The following is a 20,035-nucleotide window of genomic DNA, read 5'->3' on the forward strand; positions in this document are numbered from 1 at the left end:
TCATACACAGAGGGGGCCACACTGGCCCAATATGCACGCACACACAAACACAGCCTGCTCTCAACAACTCTGTAGAGGGTGCGCTCACCCATCTGGAAAATACAGCCTTATTGAGGATGAAATGGGATTTTTAATTGGCTGAAGTTGCCGTGCAGCGTGAAACTTTGCACGAGTCTTGCACGTTTACAATTATTATGCATCCTCAGTCAGGCTCTACCGATTTAACAGCCTCGCCTTCACGGAAAAGCTTCTTGCTCTGATTCGATAATAACCATAAGGCTTTAATTGTCCCTTCAACTAATCAGATTTAAATGGCTCTTCTCATATCTTTTTCTGTGAATGAGATTGTTGAGATGAGAGAATTTGTCAGTTTAACAGGCTGCTCAACAGATGTAATGTGCAGCTCTGATGGACAGTGAATTCTCCAGTGTCCCTGATCTATGTGTGTGTGTATGTGTGTCGCAGGACTGATCCGGTCCAGGGTTCGAGGGGCAGACGCTGCAGGAGCTGGGATCCTGACTTTTTTGGACAGTCACTGTGAGGTTAACAAAGATTGGCTGCCTCCTATGCTGCAGAGGGTTAAAGAGGTATAGTTTTACACTTACAGTATTCATATTGTGTCAATAGTCTAATGAGCATTTCTACCTGGATTCTGTGGAACTGTCTTTTTCAGTTCATTTCAATAGGAGAGAGGCAGCAGGCAGAACGGAGGCGGCACTGAATGCAGCACCGCTTGCCAAGCACATGCATGAATATCCTGCTTTGTTCTGTCTGCTAGCAGGGACATACAGTGCCTTTCAAAATGATGTACACTCCATACATCATAAAAAAACTGCAAAAAACTGACTTGTGACAACTAAGCAAATGTATTAAAATAAAAAAAACTGAAATAATAACATTGCATAAGTATTCATACCCTTGGCACGGCACCTTTACAGACTCAAGTCTTTTTGGGTATGATGCGACAAGCTTTGCACATCTGCATTTGGCAATTCTTTGCCTCACCTCTCAAGCTTTGTCAGCTTGGATAGGGGCAGACATACTTTTTCAGGCCTCTTTAGAAATTTTTGATTGAGTTCAGGCCCCAGCTGTGGCTAGGCCATTCACAGAGTTGTCTATAAGCCAGTCTTGCTGTGTGCCTAGGGTCATTGTCCTGTTGGAAGGTGAACCTTCTGCCCAGTCTGAGGTTCTGAATGCTCTGGACTGGGTTTTTATTAAGGCTGCCTCAATATTTTGGTGCATTGAGCTTTTATTCTACTTTGACAAGTCCCTCTGTCCATACCACTGAAAAACAGGCCCCACAGCATGAGGCTGCTACCTCCATACTTTACTTTTGGGATGGTCCTGTGCAGGTGATGAGCAGTCCCTGGTTTCCTCCAAACATTATGCTTGGAATTGAGGTTCATCAGACCAGAGAATCTTGTTTCTCACAGTCTGAGAGTCCTTTAGGTGCTTTGTTGTAAATTTCAAGTTGGTTTTCATGTGTCTTCACTGAGGAGATGATTGAGTTTGGCCACACCGCCACAAAAAATGGATTGGTGGAGTGCTGCAGTGATGTTTGTCCTTCTGTAAGTTTCTCCCATTTGCATATATAATCATGGAGCTCAACTAGAAAGACCATCAGGTTCTTGGTCACCAGCCTAACCAAGACACTCCTCCATCAATTGCTAAGTTTGGCCAGGAGGCCAGCTCTAGGAAGAGTCGTAGTTGTACCAAACTTCTTCCTTTAAGGGTAACGGAGACTACATGCTTCTGTGAACCTTCAATGCAGCAGAATGTTTTCTAAACTCTTCCCCAGAAATGTGTCTTGATGCAATCCTGTCTCTGAGCTCTACAGGCAGTTTTTTTTTACCTCAAGGCTGATATGCATTTTCAGCTTTTAGACCTTTTATTGAGAGGTGTGCCTTTCCAAATCACACCCATTCAATTGAATTCTCCACAGGTTAACTCCACTCAAAGTGTAGTAACATCTACAAGCAATATGAATGCTCCTGAGCTAAATTTTAACTGTCGCAGATAAGAGCATGAATACTTATGCAATGGAGTCATTTTAGTTTTTAAATTTCTAATTAATTTGCAAAGTTGTTACAAACATGTTTTTACTTTGTCATTTTGGTGTATGGATTGTAGATTGATGTGGAAAAAAATTATTTAAAGGAGTTTAACATAAGGCTATAACATGAAGAGGTTTGAATACTTTCGCAAGGCACTGTATTTTAGCAGCGCATTTCAACTAAATAAGTATTTTGGGGGGGGGGAAATGAAAAACTTTTATTTGAAATATTTTTTGTGCACCACAAAGTCAAAGCATTTAGTAAGCAATAGTTTGAAAACCCAGTAGCGCTGACACATCTCAAGTCTTCTTTTTTTTCATCTGGACCGTATTGTGAGGCATGAGAGAGTTGAGTGATGAGGTCAGAGCGCCTGGTGTAATGATGTTGGACAAGAGTGTGTGCACATTCGCTCGCTCTTAGTAACACAGATAATCCCAGCGCTCGCTGATTTTCCACCTCCTTTGTTGTGAAATCAAGCTGAACAGACAGAGAGTCGAGCCGTTCACATTCCTTATTAAATCTCTTGTGCTCTTTTGTCTCATTTGGTAATGTTTTCATTTTTCAGGACCCGACCTGTGTCGCCAGCCCTGTGATTGACATCATTAATATGGACACGTTTGCCTATGTCGCCGCTTCCTCAGACTTGCGAGGAGGTAAAAGCTGCAATTATAATCCTCCATTCGTTGTCCCACCGCCGACATTAAGGGGCGTCGGTCACAGTCCCCAATCAGCAGTGTCACACAGAAACAAATCTAACAATTAGCTGTGATGAAAGCCTCGGCCTATCATCGTCAGCACGCTTTAATTATCACCGCGGTTTATAATTATGACTTATAAAAATTAAAGTTACAAGAAATTAGAGCAAAAAGATCTTCATTGATCTCTCTCTCTCCTTCTCTTTTTCTTTCTCTATCTCTGCTGCAGGCTTTGACTGGAGTTTACATTTTAAATGGGAGCAACTTTCAGCTGAAAAGCGAGCCAAGAGAGCTGACCCTGCAGAGCCTATTAAGTAGGTGAAGAGAAGCAGAAGGGCTTTTATAAAAACTATTCTGCTAAGGACAGAGGTTTGGGCACCTGTAGTGTTTGAGGACCATGCTCAAAATGTACATAGAATTTAGAAACTGTTTTTTTTATTTGTTTGCAAGTTCAGTTTATTTTAAAGGGTTTAAAAGGAGGTTTAGAAACAACATGAAATTGCATTCATATTTAACATCTGCCTTTTTAACACAAAATAGAAAAGCTAGATATGGAGATATTTACTACATTTTGATTTAAATCATTTTTCTTAAAAATGACATGAATCATTCCCGGTTAGACTTTTATTAGAATGTACACAACCTGTCAAAAGTTTTTGGACAGTAAGGTTTTTAATGTTTTATTAAATTAGTCTCTTCTGCTCACCAAGCCTGCATTTATTAGATCCATGAATTTTTTTTGTTTTTGTTTTTTGGGAAAGATATTATAGAAATTATTTATTTAGCAAGGATGCTTTAAATTTTTTAACATTTATGATGTTACAAAAGATTTCTATTTCAGATAAATGCTGTTCTTCTGAATGTTATATATTTATCAAAGAACCCTAAAAAAATTCTACTCAGCTGTTTTCAACATAATAATAATAATAAATGTTTTTTGAGCAGCAAATCAATATATTAGAATGATTTCTGGAGGATTATGTTACTGGAGTAATGATGCTAAAATTCAGCTTTGAAATCACAGGAATAAATTACATTTTAAAATATATTCAAATAGTAAACAGTTCATTTAAATGGTAAAAATGTTTCAAAATATTACTGTTTTTGCTGTACTTTGGATCAAATAAATGTAGGCTTAGTGAGCAGAAGAGACTTCTTTAAAAAACATTAAAAATCTTACTGTCCAAAAACTTTTGACTGGTAGTGTAAATTGTATTTAAATTTCATGTTGTCTTTGAAGGGAGAAAGAGTATTTAAAGCATTGATTTGTACTGAGAAGTTCAGCCTCGTTGATCATTAAGAATTGAATTATGTCATAATTAAAATATTGAGTTGCTATAAAGTTCTTTAATTAATCAGTTTTGATCATTGTATTATAAACATAGCAACATCAACATTTAAATCCTGGTTGTTTTTCCTCCTCCTCCTCTATCTTCTTTCTCTCTCTCTCTCTCTCTCTCTCCTCTTGTTATGGTGTAATTCACACTGTTCCTAGCGCTCTCAGAGGCTGTTGTAATGAAGGCTGTTAATAGCTCAGATAAGCAGGCAGTCAGGCTGAGAGGAGCTCAGATCCCGTCTGCTCCTGTGCGTGCTGTGCACCGGTGCTGCACTGCAGCCGGCCAGGGTCTCTCACAGCCCATCCGCCAACAGATGCAGAATAGATCGGTGATAACTGAGTCACTGAAAGCTGTGTGTGTGTGTGTGTGTGTGTGTGTGTGTGGACGCAGATGGGAAGCAGTGGTGTGTATTTCAGGATGATATGTGAGAGGGACGGCACAGCCATGACCCTTGACTGACAGCTAGTTTTTTGTGTGTGTGTGTGTGATGTAATATTGAAATTTGAATTGTGGCATGTAGTCTGATTTATTATATAAATATAGCATGTTACATACAGAAGCCCTCAAAATGTTGGGGACGGTAAGATTTTTTCAATGTTTTTGAAAGAAATCTGTTATGGAAGCCCATAGATACAGTATAAACTCACAATTATGACTTTTTTTCTCAGAATTGCGTGATATGAATTCACAATTGCGAAAAATAAACAAAGTCAGAATTGTGAGTTACTGTAACTCGCGATTCTGACTTTTTCTTGCAAATGCGAGTTTGTATCTCACAATTCTGACTTTTTTCTCAAAATTGTGAGAAAATTTGCAATTGCGAGTTATAGTCCGAATTGTGAGATAAAAACTCCCAATTCTGCCTTTTTTCTCAGAATTGCGTGATATAAATCACAATTGCGAGAAATAAAGTCAGAATGGCATGATAAAAACTCTCAATTCTGACTTTTTTTCATGCAATTCTGACTTTTTTTAGAATTGCGTGATTCTTACAATTGCAAGTTTATATTTCACAATTCAGACTTTTTCCCATGCAGTTCTGACTTCTTTTTTCTCAGAATTGTGATATAAATTCACAGATTCACAGAAAAACATTTTCCTGCAATTCTGACTTTTTTTCTCAGAATTGTGAGATATAAACTTGTAATTGCGAGTTATAGTCAGAATTGTGAGACATAATCTCCCAGTCTGCCTTTTTCCTCAGAATTGCGTGATATAAAAAATTTACAATTGCGTGAAATAAAGTCATAATTGTGAGATAACTCGCAATTCTGACTTTTTCTCACAATGGCAAGTTTATATCTCGCAATTCTGAATTTTTTTCTCAGAATTGTGAGATATAATTGCAATTGCGAGTTATAGTCAGAATTGTGAGATAAAAACTCCCAATTCTGCCTTTTTTCTCAGAATTGCGTGATATAAATCACAATTGCGAGAAATAAAGTCAGAATGGCATGATAAAAACTCTCAATTCTGACTTTTTTTCATGCAATTCTGACTTTTTTTAGAATTGCGTGATTCTTACAATTACAAGTTTATATTTCACTATTCAGACTTTTTCCCATGCAGTTCTGACTTCTTTTTTCTCAGAATAGTGATATAAATTCACAGATTCACAGAAAAACATTTTCCTGCAATTCTGACTTTTTTTCTCAGAATTGTGAGATATAAACTTGTAATTGCGAGTTATAGTCAGAATTGTGAGACATAAACTCCCAGTCTGCCTTTTTCCTCAGAATTGCGTGATATAAAAAATTTACAATTGCGTGAAATAAAGTCATAATTGTGAGATAACTCGCAATTCTGACTTTTTCTCACAATGGCAAGTTTATATCTCGCAATTCTGAATTTTTTTCTCAGAATTGTGAGATATAATTGCAATTGCGAGTTATAGTCAGAATTGAGATATAAACTCCCAGTTCTGCCTCTTTTCTCAGAATTGCATGATATAAATTCACAATTTGCAAGAAATAAAGTCAGAATTGTAAGATAACTCTTTTTTTCTCTAGTTTGTATCTCACAATTCTGACTTAATTTCTCACAATTGCGAGTTTATATTTTCAGAATTGTGAGATAGTTTTTTTCCCCCAGATTCTTGGATGAATAGAAAAGTACAAATGTATTAAAGTAGAAATCTTTTGTAACATTATAACTGTCTTTACTCTTACGTTTTATCAATTGAATGCCTAAAAACTTTTGAATGCTAATGTATATACAGTAAATTATTCCAAATGCAGCAGGGGTATGTAGTTAAAAGAGTAGAGTTTGGTGATAGTAGGTTTGGTGATAGTAAAAGTAGTTCCTATATGAGCCTCCCATGAAACAGTTATTATACGTGTTGTTATGAAAAGCAAACATCACTATTAATATTTCTCATACTTGGGATTAAGATCTGTTCAAACTTGTAATCGTTCAAACATGTTTGTGCTACGGACACCTCCAATTATGCCACTTGTGCACTATTAATTTTATTGCATTAATTCATTCGCACTCTCTCAACCGTGAAACCCATTGACAGACTTGTCCACTTTCCATTCATTTACTGAGCCCAATTGTTGAAGCTTTTGGGCTTTGTTTCTGCCTTTTAAAACAAGATGAGAACAGTTGTGTGAAAAGTAAATGAATCTGAAATGAAAGTACGTGAGTGGCCCTGAGGAGCGGCAGATGGAACAATGAGTCCTAGCACTTCACAATGAGAGATTACGGCTGATGGAATTCAAATGCTTCCGATAATACCAGAGCCGTTTCCTCCAGTGTCCTTAGCGTTTGAAGCCGCTCTCTTGGTGATTTTGAAGGGCAGGAGAATGAGAACTGGGCTGCACTGTTTCCACACACCCTCACTTCAGTGACCTTTTATTCTCTGTCCTCATTCCAAGACTCTTCAGTCAAACCACATTCAAGAAGAAATGTTTTCCTACATCAATCCTGAGTGACAGCAGTATTTTAAGCAGTCACCTGGATTGAAGTGTTTAGTGTCAAGACTTAATGTTCACGCTTTTTTTTCTCTGTCTTTCAACCCTCAGAACGCCCATCATCGCAGGAGGACTTTTTGTGATTGACAGATCCTGGTTCAATCGCTTGGGAAAATATGACACAGCCATGGACATCTGGGGAGGGGAGAACTTTGGTGAGTTATTACTATGCATGAGAGAGCACCTGTCTGATGGCACATTAGCCTCAATCACTTTCCTTTCCTGATCGAGCTCTGACAGAGGAAACTTAGAGTTGCTGTCTCATCACAGAGAGGAAATGGCATTCAATGACATTTGAACTTAGAAATTGCTTTGGAAACAATTTTCCCAAACTATATTTGGGTGCCTTTATTTAATCTGTCTATGTTTTTCTTGGCTCTGTAAAATTCTTAAAGGAGAAGTTCACTTCCAGAATAAAAATGTCCTGATTATTTACTCACCCCAATGTCATCCAAGATGTCTTTCTTTCTTCAGTGGCAAAGAAATTACGTTTTTTGAGGAAAACATTCCAGGATTTTTCTCCATATAGTAGACTTCTATTGTGGACAACAGTTTAAAGGTCCAAATTGCAATTTCATCGATCCCAGCCAAGGAATACAGGTCTTATCTAGCAAAACGATCTATCATTTTCTTAAAACAATTGATATTTATATACTTTTTAACCACAAATGCTCATCTTGCACTAACTTGACTTTATGCAATTCACCCTTTGAAGCTGCATTGAAACTGCAATTTTGACCACCATAGAAGTCCACTATATGGAGAAAAATCCTGGAATGTTTTCCTCAAAAACCTTAATTTCTTTTCAACGGAAGACAGAAAGACATGAACATCTTGGATGACATGGGGGTGAGTAAATTATCAGAAAAATTTTATTACGCATTAGGGCTGTGCAATAAATCGCATGCGATTGTCATGCGTATCTCATCAGTAAAGCCGGTTCTGTGATTAGTAGTAAATCTCCATCACGTGCGTTCAGATGGCGCGGTATTTAAAACACTAAGCCGTAGATCACTGAAAAGCTATGCAATATCACGTTCAAAATCGAATGCGATTCATCTGCGATTTTGAACGCGATATTGCGTAGCTTTTCAGTGATCTATGGCTCAGTGTTTTGAATACCGCGCCATCTGAACGCAGGTGATGGAGATTTACTACTAATCACAGAACCGGCTTTACTGATGAGACACGCATGACAATCGCATGCGATTTATTGCACAGCCCTATTACGCACGTGAACTTCTTTAGGAGCATTGCACTATGGGGAATTAAATGGTTCTCTCTGTGCAGGATTAAACCATCATTAACCATGCATATGTGACAGAATTAAACTGAAGCTGGTTTATTGAGACTTAAGTAGGCTACAGTGCTCATAATTGCAAGTGAGCATTGGGCAGTGGCATATTTAGACAGGAGATTTCAACCGTATGATCTAATTCTTGGCGCGAGAGTGAAGTTGTATCCTGGAGGGCTACTGTAAATCACATGTCAGCAAGTTATGGCATAATATTCACATGCACTCTATATATTTCTGCAATATAGGCTACTGTTTGCAGTGAGTAAGTTTTTTTTTAAGAAATTAGTACTTTTATTCAGCAGTGATGCATTAAATTGATCAAAAGTGACAGGAAAGACATTTATAATTTTACAAAAGATTTCAGTTTTAAATACAGTGGGGAAAATAATTATTTGATCCCCTGCTGATTTTGTACGTTTGCCAACTGACAAAGAAATGATCAGTCTATAATTTTAATGGTAGGTTTCATTTTAGCAGTGAGAGACAGAATAACAACAAAAAAAATCCTGATCCATGTTTCAAAAAAGTTATAAATTCATTTGCATTTTAATGAGTGAAATAAGTATTTGACCCCTTCGCAAAACATGGCTGAGTACTTGGTGGCAAAACCCTTTTTGGCAATCACAGAGGTCAGATGTTTCTTATAGTTGGTCTCTAGGTTTGCACACATCTCAGGAGGGATTTTGTCCCACTCCTCTTTGCAGATCCTCTTCAAGTCATTAAGGTTTCGAGGCTGACTTTTGGCAACTTCAGCTTGGCTGACTTCAGCTCCCTCCACAGATTTTCTATGGGATTAAGGTCTGGAGACTGGCTAGGACACTCCAGGACCTTATTGTGCAACTCATTGAGCCACTCCTTTGTTGCCTTGGTTGTGTGTTTTGGGTCATTGTCATGCTGGAATACCCATCCACAATCCATTTTCAATGAGGGAAAGGGGTTCTTGACCAAGATTTTACGATGGCTTCGTCCATGGTCCCTTTGATGTGGTGCAGTTGTCCTGTCCCCTTAGCAGAAAAACACCCCCAAAGCATAATGTTTCCACCTCCATGTTTGACGGTGGGGATGGTGTTCTTGGCTTCATAGGCAGCATTCCTCCTTCTCCAAACACAGCGTGTTGAGTTGATGCCAAAGAGCTTGATTTTGGACTCATCTGATCAAAACACTTTCACCCAGTTCTCCTTTGAATCATTCAGATGGTTACTTGCAAACTTTAGACGGGCCTGTACATGCACTTTCTTGAGCAGGGGGACCTTGCGGGCACTACAGGATTTCAGTCCTTCATGATGTAGTGTGTTACCAATTGTTTTCTTGGTGACTATAGTCCCAGCTGCCTTGAGATCATTGACAAGATCCTCCTGTGTAGTTCTGGGTTGATTTCACACCGTTCTCATGATCTTTGAAACTCCACGAGGTGAGATCTTGCATGGAGCCCCAGACCAAGGGTAACAAATAGGGATGCACCGATCCGGATCGGCCGATCCGCTTGCGCGTTTTGTCAATAAAGCCGGTTCTGTAATCAGCGGTAAATGCCGTCAGGTGCGTGATTTCACGTTGAGCCATATATACTACACACAGCCGTTGTTCACAGACAAGATGCGCAAATCCATGTTCATTATCAGTGTGAATGTGCGCAGCTCGTCGGTAAACAACGGCTGTGTGTAGTATATATGGCTCAACGTGAAATCACGCACCTGATGGCATTTACCGCTGATTACAGAACCGGCTTTACTGACAAAACGCGCAAGCAAGATCGGCCGATCCGGATCGGTGGATCCCTAGTAACAAACAAACTGAGATTACAGGTAACAAACTGAGATTAGGAGCACTCTCTTTAATAGAGTGCTCCTAATCTCAGCTTGTTACCTGTATAAAAGACATCTGGGAGACAGAAATCTTGCGAATTGATAGGGGATCAAATAATTATTTCACTCATTAAAATACAAATCAATTTATAACTTTTTTGAAATGTGTTTTTCTGTCTCTCACTGTTAAAATAGACCTACCATTAAAATTATGGACTGATCATTTCTTTGACAGAGGGCAAAGACACAAAATTATCAGGGGATCAAATAATTATTTTCCCCACTGTAAATGATGTTCTTTTGAAATGTATCACAGTTTCCACAAAAATATTAACTGATACCACTGTTTTCAAAATTGAGAAATATTTCTTGAGCCCAAAATTCAGCATATTAGAATGATTTCTGAAGAATCGTGTGACGACTGGAGTAACGATGCTGAAATTGAAAACATTTTAAAATATTTCAAAATATTTTTACTGTATTTTTGATCACATAAATGCAGCCTTGTTGAAAAAAATCTGATGTATCACTGTCATTTTAAGGCCATAATGTTATAAAATACTGTATAGCACACTTTGAGTGAAGATTATTGTGTTGTGTTTGTAGAGATTTCTTTTAGAGTATGGATGTGTGGAGGAAGCCTAGAAATCATTCCCTGTAGCAGGGTCGGCCATGTATTCCGCAAGAAACATCCTTACATCTTCCCAGAGGGCAATGCCAACACCTACATAAAGTAAGAGTCCTGAGAAGTTCACATACTTATACTATTAATTCATATCCAGCATAGCTGAGTTTTTAATAATATATTCCTGCCGATAAAAGATGTAACATTTTTATCAACATCAGAAGACCTTGTGTTGTCCTTGGGGGTTGTCAACCTGTACATTTGAATATGTTAATCTTCTTTATTTTTATCTCTGTTGAATGTTTCCTATGTTATTTGTCAGATTTTTCTTGCCAAAGATAGAGATAATGCTCCAACTTCTGCCTGGAAGAAAATCTGCTGTGTAAAATTTGTTTGCTTTTATCACGTTTCGCCTCCAGGGAAAAACCTCAGCATGAAACCGTATGAAATATTAAGGGCATAGCACAACATTCTTTCTGAATCTGAATTGCTATGCAGTTTGCTCAGTCAACAAAATCTGTTTCCTCATATAGTTCAGAGGCGCTAATGAATAATTGCTGAAGGCATTAGCTGGCTTTACTAGATACTCTTAAAAACCGTGTCCTTTTACATCTGTTAGCAGAGCTATGTTAGATATATAACAATCAGATGTGGTTTGTTTATATGTAGTTCTTAGTGCATAACCTGCAATAAAATGTCTTGACAAATCGAGACATGCAATACAAAAACAAGTCACTGATGTGTATATAACACCTTCACTCCCTTTTTTTTCTCCTCAGAAATGGACTTTATAACTCGCAATTGCCAGTTTATATTTCACAATTCTGAGAAAAAAAAGTCAGAATTGCAAGAAAAAAAGTCAGAATTGTGAGATATGAACTTGCAATTGCAAGAAAAAAAAACTAAATTGCGAGTTATATCTCACAATTCTGACTTTGTTTCCCACAATTGAGTTTATATCCCACAATTCTGACTTTATATCTAGCAATTCTGACTTTATAACTTGCAATTGTGAGTTTATATCTCACAGTTCTGAGAAAAAAAAGTCTGAATTGCGAGATGTAAACTCGCAATTGCAAAAAAACGGCAGAATTGTGACATAAAAAGTCGTAATTACCTTTTTTATTTTTTATTCAGTGGCAGAAACGGGCTTCCATACAAATCAGTGTATAAAGTCAGAATTGTGAGATATAAACTCGCAAGTCTTTTTTTTTCTGCTCAGAAATGGACTTTATAACTCGCAATTGCCAGTTTATATCTTACAATTCTGAGAAAAAAAGTCAGAATTGTGAGATATGAACTCACAATTGCGAGTTATAATGTCCATTTCTGAGGAGAAAAAAGTTTATATCTCACAATTCTGACTTTGTTTCTCGCAATTTAGTTTATATCCCACAATTTTTTCTCCTCAGAAATGGACTTTATAACTAGCAATTGGCAGTTTATGGCTCACAATTCTGAGAAAAAAAATTTAAGTTTACATCCAGAAACTCTGACTTTATATCTAGCAATTCTGACATTATAACTCGGAATTGTGAGTTTTTATCTCACAGTTCTGAGAAAAAAGGTCACAATTGCGAGATACGAACTCGCAATTGCGAGAAAAAAACTAAATTGCGAGTTTATATCTCACAGTTCTGAGAAAAAAGTCAGAATTGTGAGATATAAACTTGCAAGTCTTTTTTTCTCCTCAGAAATGGACTTTATAACTCGCAGTTGCCAGTTTATGGCTCACAATTCTGAGGAAGAAAGTCAGAATTGCGAGATGTAAAATTTATTTCTTGCACTTGTGAGTTTATGTCCCAGAATTCTGACTTTATATCTAGCAATTCTGACTTCATAACAGTTCTGAGAAAAAAGTCAAAATTGCGAGATGTAAACTCGCAATTGTGAAAAAAAAAGTCCAATTACCTTTTTTATTTTTTATTCAATGGCAGAAATGGGCTTTCATACAAATCAGTGTTCATGCAACTATTTAATATTAAAATTATTGATTAAATAAAATAGCTGCATAAAACTAAATAAAAAAAGTATGCAAAGCTTTTTAATATCTAGCCCTGCAAATAGAGGCTTTTAAAAATACTCAAATCCACCTAGATGTGGAATTTTTTTCTCTTATGAGGAAGGATCCACTTATATTGTTTGCAAAATATGAAGTATCTAATGCTAAACCTCTAACCCTTAGTATTACACTTTGCTTTGTAATTCATCTTGCTATGCTTGTGGCATAGACATGAATGAGAACTCCAGCTGTGCAGCTTTTTGAAGAGAAATGTGCTGGTAGTTTTCTAAGTAACTGGACTTTTAATGTGTAAAAAAATGTTATAGGGAGGATCATGAGCTATATATGACTGTAGCTAGCATGAACCAACCTTGCAACTGCATATCAAAGTGGTAAAAAAAGCTTTGAATACCTTAGCAACCACATAGCAATGCCCTGACAAACACCCACAACACCCTAGCGAATTTTCCACTCAGATTTTCTTCAGAATTACAGTTGCAAGCCTGTTCAGTACCTGTCTATACAAGCAAAATTTTAAGTAGCTGTACTGGTGAATTGGCAGGTCATCCAATGATCTTCTTAAGGCTGAAGTGTGTATCTTTGAGTGAAGTGTTCAATATAGCACACTTCTGTGTTTACTTTCTGTCTCAGGAACACCAGAAGGACTGCTGAGGTTTGGATGGATGAGTTCAAACTGTTCTACTACTCAGCTCGACCGGCTGCTAGAGGAAAATCCTATGGAGAGTGAGTGACTGATAGCATGTGTGTGCTTATGTGTGTATCTATAATGGGGGAGGCATTAGGGAAAAGATTCATCTCTTATTCCGCTCATTCTCTTCCTCTCTTATCAGCATTCACGGCAGGCAGGAGCTCCGCACGAGTCTCAAGTGCAAATCCTTCAAGTGGTATCTGGACAATGTCTATCCAGAGCTCAAGTGAGTTGAAGAGTCAGTGTGGTGTGTGTATCTGAGTGTCTGCGGGTGGTGATTGATGATTGTAAAGTGGCGTGTTATTATTTAGCATGGCAGTATATGGCCCCTCTATGTCTAAAGCTGTTTTGTTGAACACTAGTTGCTCTCATCTGTCTCGAGGGAAAGATTTTCCACCCACTATAGCAGATTTCACATGCTTTCAGTATTTTTGTCTTTGAAGGACAACAGTTTAATTCAGCATCTAAATAAGTTAATGTTAATGCATGTAAAACTGTCAGACTAAATTTAAATTATTAAAAAAAACATTTAAACATTTAGATTTTGTTCTCCTAATTTAGGAGATAAAACTGATTTCTCAATTATGTTTTATTCAGTTCTTAATTTGGTCCCAAAAATATATGCTATGCTTCCTTTTTATGACTCATTCAATCAAAATAGACACAATAAACAAGTGAGAGTTGAAATTGAGTATGAAGAAATAAATGTGACCTGGATCACAAAACCATTAAGCAGCACGGTATATTTGTAGCAATAGCCAAAATACATTGTTTAAATTATTAAATGCCAAAACTCATTAGGATATTAAGAAAACATCGTGTTCCATGAAGATATTTAGTAAATTTCCCACCGTAAATATATCAAAACGTAATTTTTTAATAGTAATATGCATTGCTAAGAACTAAATTTGGACAACTTTAAAGGCAATTTTCTCAGTATTTAGATTTTTTTGCACCCTCAGATTCCAGATTTTCAAATAGTTGTATCTCGTAGCAGTGACATTTGTGTTTTTTTCAGTATCTTAAAAACACATTAATGGCTAAAGTCTAATAACACTGTATTTAGCACAAACTGGGCTACAATAATATGTGAGCAGCATGTATGTACAAGATTGTGTTTTTTAGAGAGCAACATTTATGCATGGTTTTGGAAGTATTTGATGATAAATATTGTCGCAAACCTGACTTTCTGCAATTAAAAGTCAGGAGACTCAAACAATTTTTTGTTTCCAATGAGAAACAATTAAGATATTTAAAGGGATAGTTCACCCAAAAATAAAAAATACCCCAAGCCATCACCCTCAAGCCTCCTAGGTTTATGTGACTTTCTTCTTTCAGACAAATACAGTCGAAGCTGTATTAAAAAATATCCTGGCTCTTCCAAGCTTTATAATGGCAGTGAATGGGTGGTGAGATTTTGAAGTCCAATAAAGTGCATCCATCCATCATAAAAAGTGTTCCACGTGGCTCCGGGGGGTTAATAAAGGACTTCTGAAGTGAATCGTTCCGTTTGTGGAAGAAAAATATCTATATTTAAAAAACTTTATTAACAGTAATCTCTAGTCTAGTTCCAAGAACCAAGTTTTGTTTACAGGAGCAAAGAAAGCAAAGTTTCCTTTGTTTAGCAAAGGAAAACCAGTCTACTCTTGGCTTATCCCAGGTGAAAAAAAAATATACTTAAATGCAATTAAAATACACTTAAATACCCGCAAATACATTTTTAGTACATTGTTTTTTTTTGTGTTAAATAAAAGTTTGATGGTTATACACTATAAATTTACTAAATAAAAGTATGTTTATACTTCAGTAGGACTTTAGTACACTTGACAAAAGTATACTAAATACCAGTAATACTTAAATCATTTTTTAGTGTACTACAATAAAGTACACTACAGAAAAAACATCCAAAAGAGTTTTATTAGAGTGTTTTTCAAAAGTGTGCTTTAAATGCTTTAAACATTAGTTGATTTTTAGTACACTGTTAACATACTAATCTTGAGTTTAAAATAAGTTAATATATAAAAAATCTATTAGTAATGTATTGTAGTAGAAGTACATTTTCCCAAAAGTTGTACTTAAGTACACTTAATATGAATGCATTATTATCACTAACACTTAAATTGATTTTGAGTGTGGTAATTTTAAGTTTACATTAAATTGATTTTATTAAAAATCTATTAGTAATGTATTGTAGTAGAAGTACATTTTCCCAAAAGTTGTACTTAAGTACACTTAATGTGAATGCATTATTATCACTAACACTTAAATTGATTTTGAGTCAGGTAATTTTAAGTTTACATTAAATTGATTTTATTAAAAATCTATTAGTAATGTATTGTAGTAGAAGTACATTTTCCCAAAAGTTGTACTTAAGTACACTTAATGTGAATGCATTATTATCACTAACACTTAAATTGATTTTGAGTGTGGTAATTTTAAGTTTACATTAAATTGATTTTATTAAAAATCTATTAGTAATGTATTGTAGTAGAAGTACATTTTCCCAAAAGTTGTACTTAAGTACACTTAATGTGAATGCATTATTATCACTAACACTTAAATTGATTTTGAGTGTGGTAATTTTAAGTTTACATTAAATTGATTTTATTAAAAATCTATTAGTAATGTATTGTAGTAGAAGTACATTTTCCCAAAAGTTGTACTTAAGTACACTTAATGTGAATGCATTATTATCACTAACACTTAAATTGATTTTGAGTCAGGTAATTTTAAGTTTACATTAAATTGATTTTATTAAAAATCTATTAGTAATGTATTGTAGTAGAAGTACATTTTCCCAAAAGTTGTACTTAAGTACACTTAATGTGAATGCATTATTATCACTAACACTTAAATTGATTTTGAGTGTGGTAATTTTAAGTTTACATTAAATTGATTTTATTAAAAATCTATTAGTAATGTATTGTAGTAGAAGTACATTTTCCCAAAAGTTGTACTTAAGTACACTTAATGTGAATGCATTATTATCACTAACACTTAAATTGATTTTGAGTGTGGTAATTTTAAGTTTACATTAAATTGATTTTATTAAAAATCTATTAGTAATGTACTGTAGTAGAAGTACATTTTCTCAAAAGTTGTACTTAAGTACACTTAATATGAATGCATTATTATCACTAACACTTAAATTGATTTTGAGTGTGGTAATTTTAAGTTTACATTAAATTGATTTTATTAAAAATCTATTAGTAATGTACTGTAGTAGAAGTACATTTTCTCAAAAGTTGTACTTAAGTACACTTAATGTGAATGCATTATTAGCACTAACACTTAAATTGATTTTGAGTGTGGTAATTTTAAGTTTACATTAAATTGATTTTATTAAAAATCTATTAGTAATGTACTGTAGTAGAAGTACATTTTCCCAAAAGTTGTACTTAAGTACACTTAATGTGAATGCATTATTATCACTAACACTTAAATTGATTTTGAGTGTGGTAATTTTAAGTTTACATTAAATTGATTTTATTAAAAATCTGTTAGTAATGTATTGTAGTAGAAGTACATTTTCCCAAAAGTTGTACTTAAGTACACTTAATATGAATGCATTATTAGCACTAACACTTAAACTGATTTTGAGTGTGGTAATTCTCCCAGGTTAAAAAAAAAGTGCACTAAAATACACTTTATTTAAGTATACAGATCTGGCCATTAAAAATGCGTCTATTTTCACGCGGCAGCCTGCAATTCGGCACGCGAGGCCACGCGGCGGCCTGCAGGGGCTTTTTCTGATTTTTTTAAAACGTTGTTGCGCTTCATATAATATCCACCAGGTGGCGCAAGGAACAACATTCTGTGGCCAAACCCTGCACAAAGAGGGCTACAGGTATTTGGACAGTATTTGTTATGTCTGTTGTTTCAATATCTGTCGCCATAATCGGTAATTAATTCTGTATGTAACGGCAAAGTATTTATAATTTCGTTTCCTTTTTATTAAGTTAATTTAGAAAAAAAAAAAAATTGGAGCATTTTTGTTCGTTAAACGTAAGCTTTTTGTTTCATAAAGACCAAGCGGCAGACAGTGAGTTGACCTATATACTCTGTGTTTCAATTTGCCTTCTCAAATCACGAATTGGCTAAAATAAAATCCATTGATGTAAACTAAAATATATAAATAATAATAGATATAAATATGCGCTATTAGGTGCATATCCAATCGTTTACACGAGAGTGCAAAACACATTTTTAGGACATGAAGGCTCAAGCTCGATCAGTTACATTTTTTTCAGTGGAAAATATTTAACCGTTATTTTTTGTCGGACATGATAAATAAATATGTAGAAAGACTTAAATTACTACTCAACGAAAAAAACAAATAGAAAACAAAAACTGTTTTTATTATGTAGCTAGTCCGTAGAGATGCATTTCTCTCTAAAGGCGCGCGTCCAACGAGGATATGAGGACTGTTAACTGCATCATCACTGACTCAGAAAACAGTAGTTTCTAAATAAATAACTGAAATATCTCCTTACTATTAGACAGTCATGGTATTTACTTTTGCCAGTGTTTTGTGGTAGCTATGCTTTAAACACGGAACCCTTTCAAGCTGTGCTGAACGTGCGCTCAATGCTGCTGACAGGAGCGTCCGAGCCACTCTTGAAAGTGATGGTAGCCTGGTCTCGTGTTTCCCCCAGCGCTACATTTTTTTTTTTTAAATCACCACTGAATGTCTGAAATATAATTTTAGGCCGCATTTGATCTTTGACGGGCTAAAATGCATGGCTATAATACGTCTTCAAAGTGGAACATGGAAATATAATGAATGTACTGCGAAAAAAGTTTTATACTCGACATTGTTTCCAAATGGTTAAATGTGAGATTCTAAAAATGAGAATTAAATTTAGCGTGAATTTAGCGGTCGGGTCGGGAATAAAATTATTCTAAGTGGGTATATATATATATAGGCTATATATTCTAAGGGTGTATATATATATATATATATATATATATATATATATATATATATATATATATATATATATATATATATATATATAGTTAGTATATAGCGGGAGCGGGCGTAAGTGGAAGAAAACCTCATGGGAGTGGGACTAGAAAAGCACTTTGCTACAGCCTATAGACTATTCAGATACTTCAACATCAAATAAAAAGTTATTCATAAGCAGGAGCAGTTTCATTATTGTTTTCTTTTCTTTTTTTCCTCATGAACTTTTGCATTTTCCCCAACCGACAACCGACGTCGTTATAACCGACAAGATTGTTTAAATACATTTAAATTAGAACTGATTGGTGGCTGTGACACATTAAAAACAGCTAAATTCGTTTTCGGGGATTAATTTCACACAAGCAAAAAGCAGCATAAACATCAGAACGTCATGCGTAGAGCTTATGCGCAGAGAAAAACCTAGGCTGTATATAAAAGAAATAAATATGCCCATATGTGAAATATATTTTTCTAAATGAATAATAAATTAACAAAACGAAAGAAAAAAAAAATAACAAGTAGCCTACAAAATTACAAAATACATTATAAATTTCAACATTTTAAACCAACAGCAAATGAAGATTTGCATGTTTGAGAGGTAACTCGTCTTTTTCATACCATTTATACAATTTAAGATACACTTTATTTGATTGATTTGTGTAAGAGGAGAAATATAAACTGTAGTTTGGAGTGTTAATTTATTTTATGTATTATTATTAGTAGTACAGTTTTCTCTAGATTTCTTTTTGCGTTTTTTGTGCTTTACATTATGGTGGCGAGCTGCCCATGCAGTTAAAAAAAATAAATAAATAAAGGAAAGGAAACCATTTACATTTGGCCTTATGTCTATGTAAGTACTATAGCCTATCCTAGTATTAGCCTATATCCTAATGTTGAAAATAATGTAGACAAATAAACAGAAGGCTAATTTTTCAAAACAATAAAGATTTTATTATATGACTGACAACGAATACAAAAGTATCACAAGTGCTAAGGACTAAGATATCAGGATTAAATGACATCTGTTTAAAAAACTGTTTAAAATGAAAAATATAATTTTATTGCATGTCGCGGAGTTATGTGTTGAGACACGGTGTAAGACAAAGAAACAGGTAAGACAACTCTAGATCAGAGCAACCCCCTTCCCCTGGTTTGCATTTGTATAGCTCCTCTCCAGTAATCATTTACATATAAAAGCTACACCGAGGCCAAGGTGACATGAATCATGGGGGGTGTCAGGTGCTAAGCCTTCCACATCAATTTTTGGCAGTTCCCGACAATTAGACAATTTAGACAGTTTGCAAGAATATTTAGTATCACTGGTGTGGAAATGCTGTTAGATGCCGGTGGAGTAAACGGGAGTTGAGAAAGTTGAAAGTGAGGGACAGACGCATCCTCCACTGGGATGGCAGATCCAGCTATTTTAGTCTACTTTGAATTTAGAGTTAATAAGGTAGTAAGTTGCATTGTCCGATAAAAAAAATAAATATATCAGAACTATCAGCACAGTATATAACACTAATCTGGGTGCGTTTCCCGTACAACGACATAACCACTCGCTGGTTAACCTCCATAG

The 20,035-nt window shown here is 35.4% G+C and overlaps 1 protein-coding gene across 2 annotated transcripts in view; it reads left to right on the plus strand.

Moving 5' to 3' along the window:
• galnt14 (UDP-N-acetyl-alpha-D-galactosamine:polypeptide N-acetylgalactosaminyltransferase 14 (GalNAc-T14)) overlaps positions 1-20,035 on the plus strand; it is a 68,525-nt gene that overhangs the window by 34,382 nt on the left and 14,108 nt on the right. For both annotated transcript variants that reach the window (XM_073816553.1, XM_073816554.1), the window contains exons 6-12: positions 466-587; positions 2,620-2,707; positions 2,979-3,063; positions 7,110-7,213; positions 10,764-10,890; positions 13,436-13,528; positions 13,636-13,719. In XM_073816553.1, coding sequence (XP_073672654.1) covers positions 466-587; positions 2,620-2,707; positions 2,979-3,063; positions 7,110-7,213; positions 10,764-10,890; positions 13,436-13,528; positions 13,636-13,719 — 703 coding nt within the window. The remainder of the gene's footprint in view (positions 1-465; positions 588-2,619; positions 2,708-2,978; positions 3,064-7,109; positions 7,214-10,763; positions 10,891-13,435; positions 13,529-13,635; positions 13,720-20,035) is intronic.

Source organism: Garra rufa, chromosome 13 (genome assembly GCF_049309525.1).
Source record: "Garra rufa chromosome 13, GarRuf1.0, whole genome shotgun sequence".
In the NCBI taxonomy this organism is placed as follows: domain Eukaryota; kingdom Metazoa; phylum Chordata; class Actinopteri; order Cypriniformes; family Cyprinidae; genus Garra; species Garra rufa.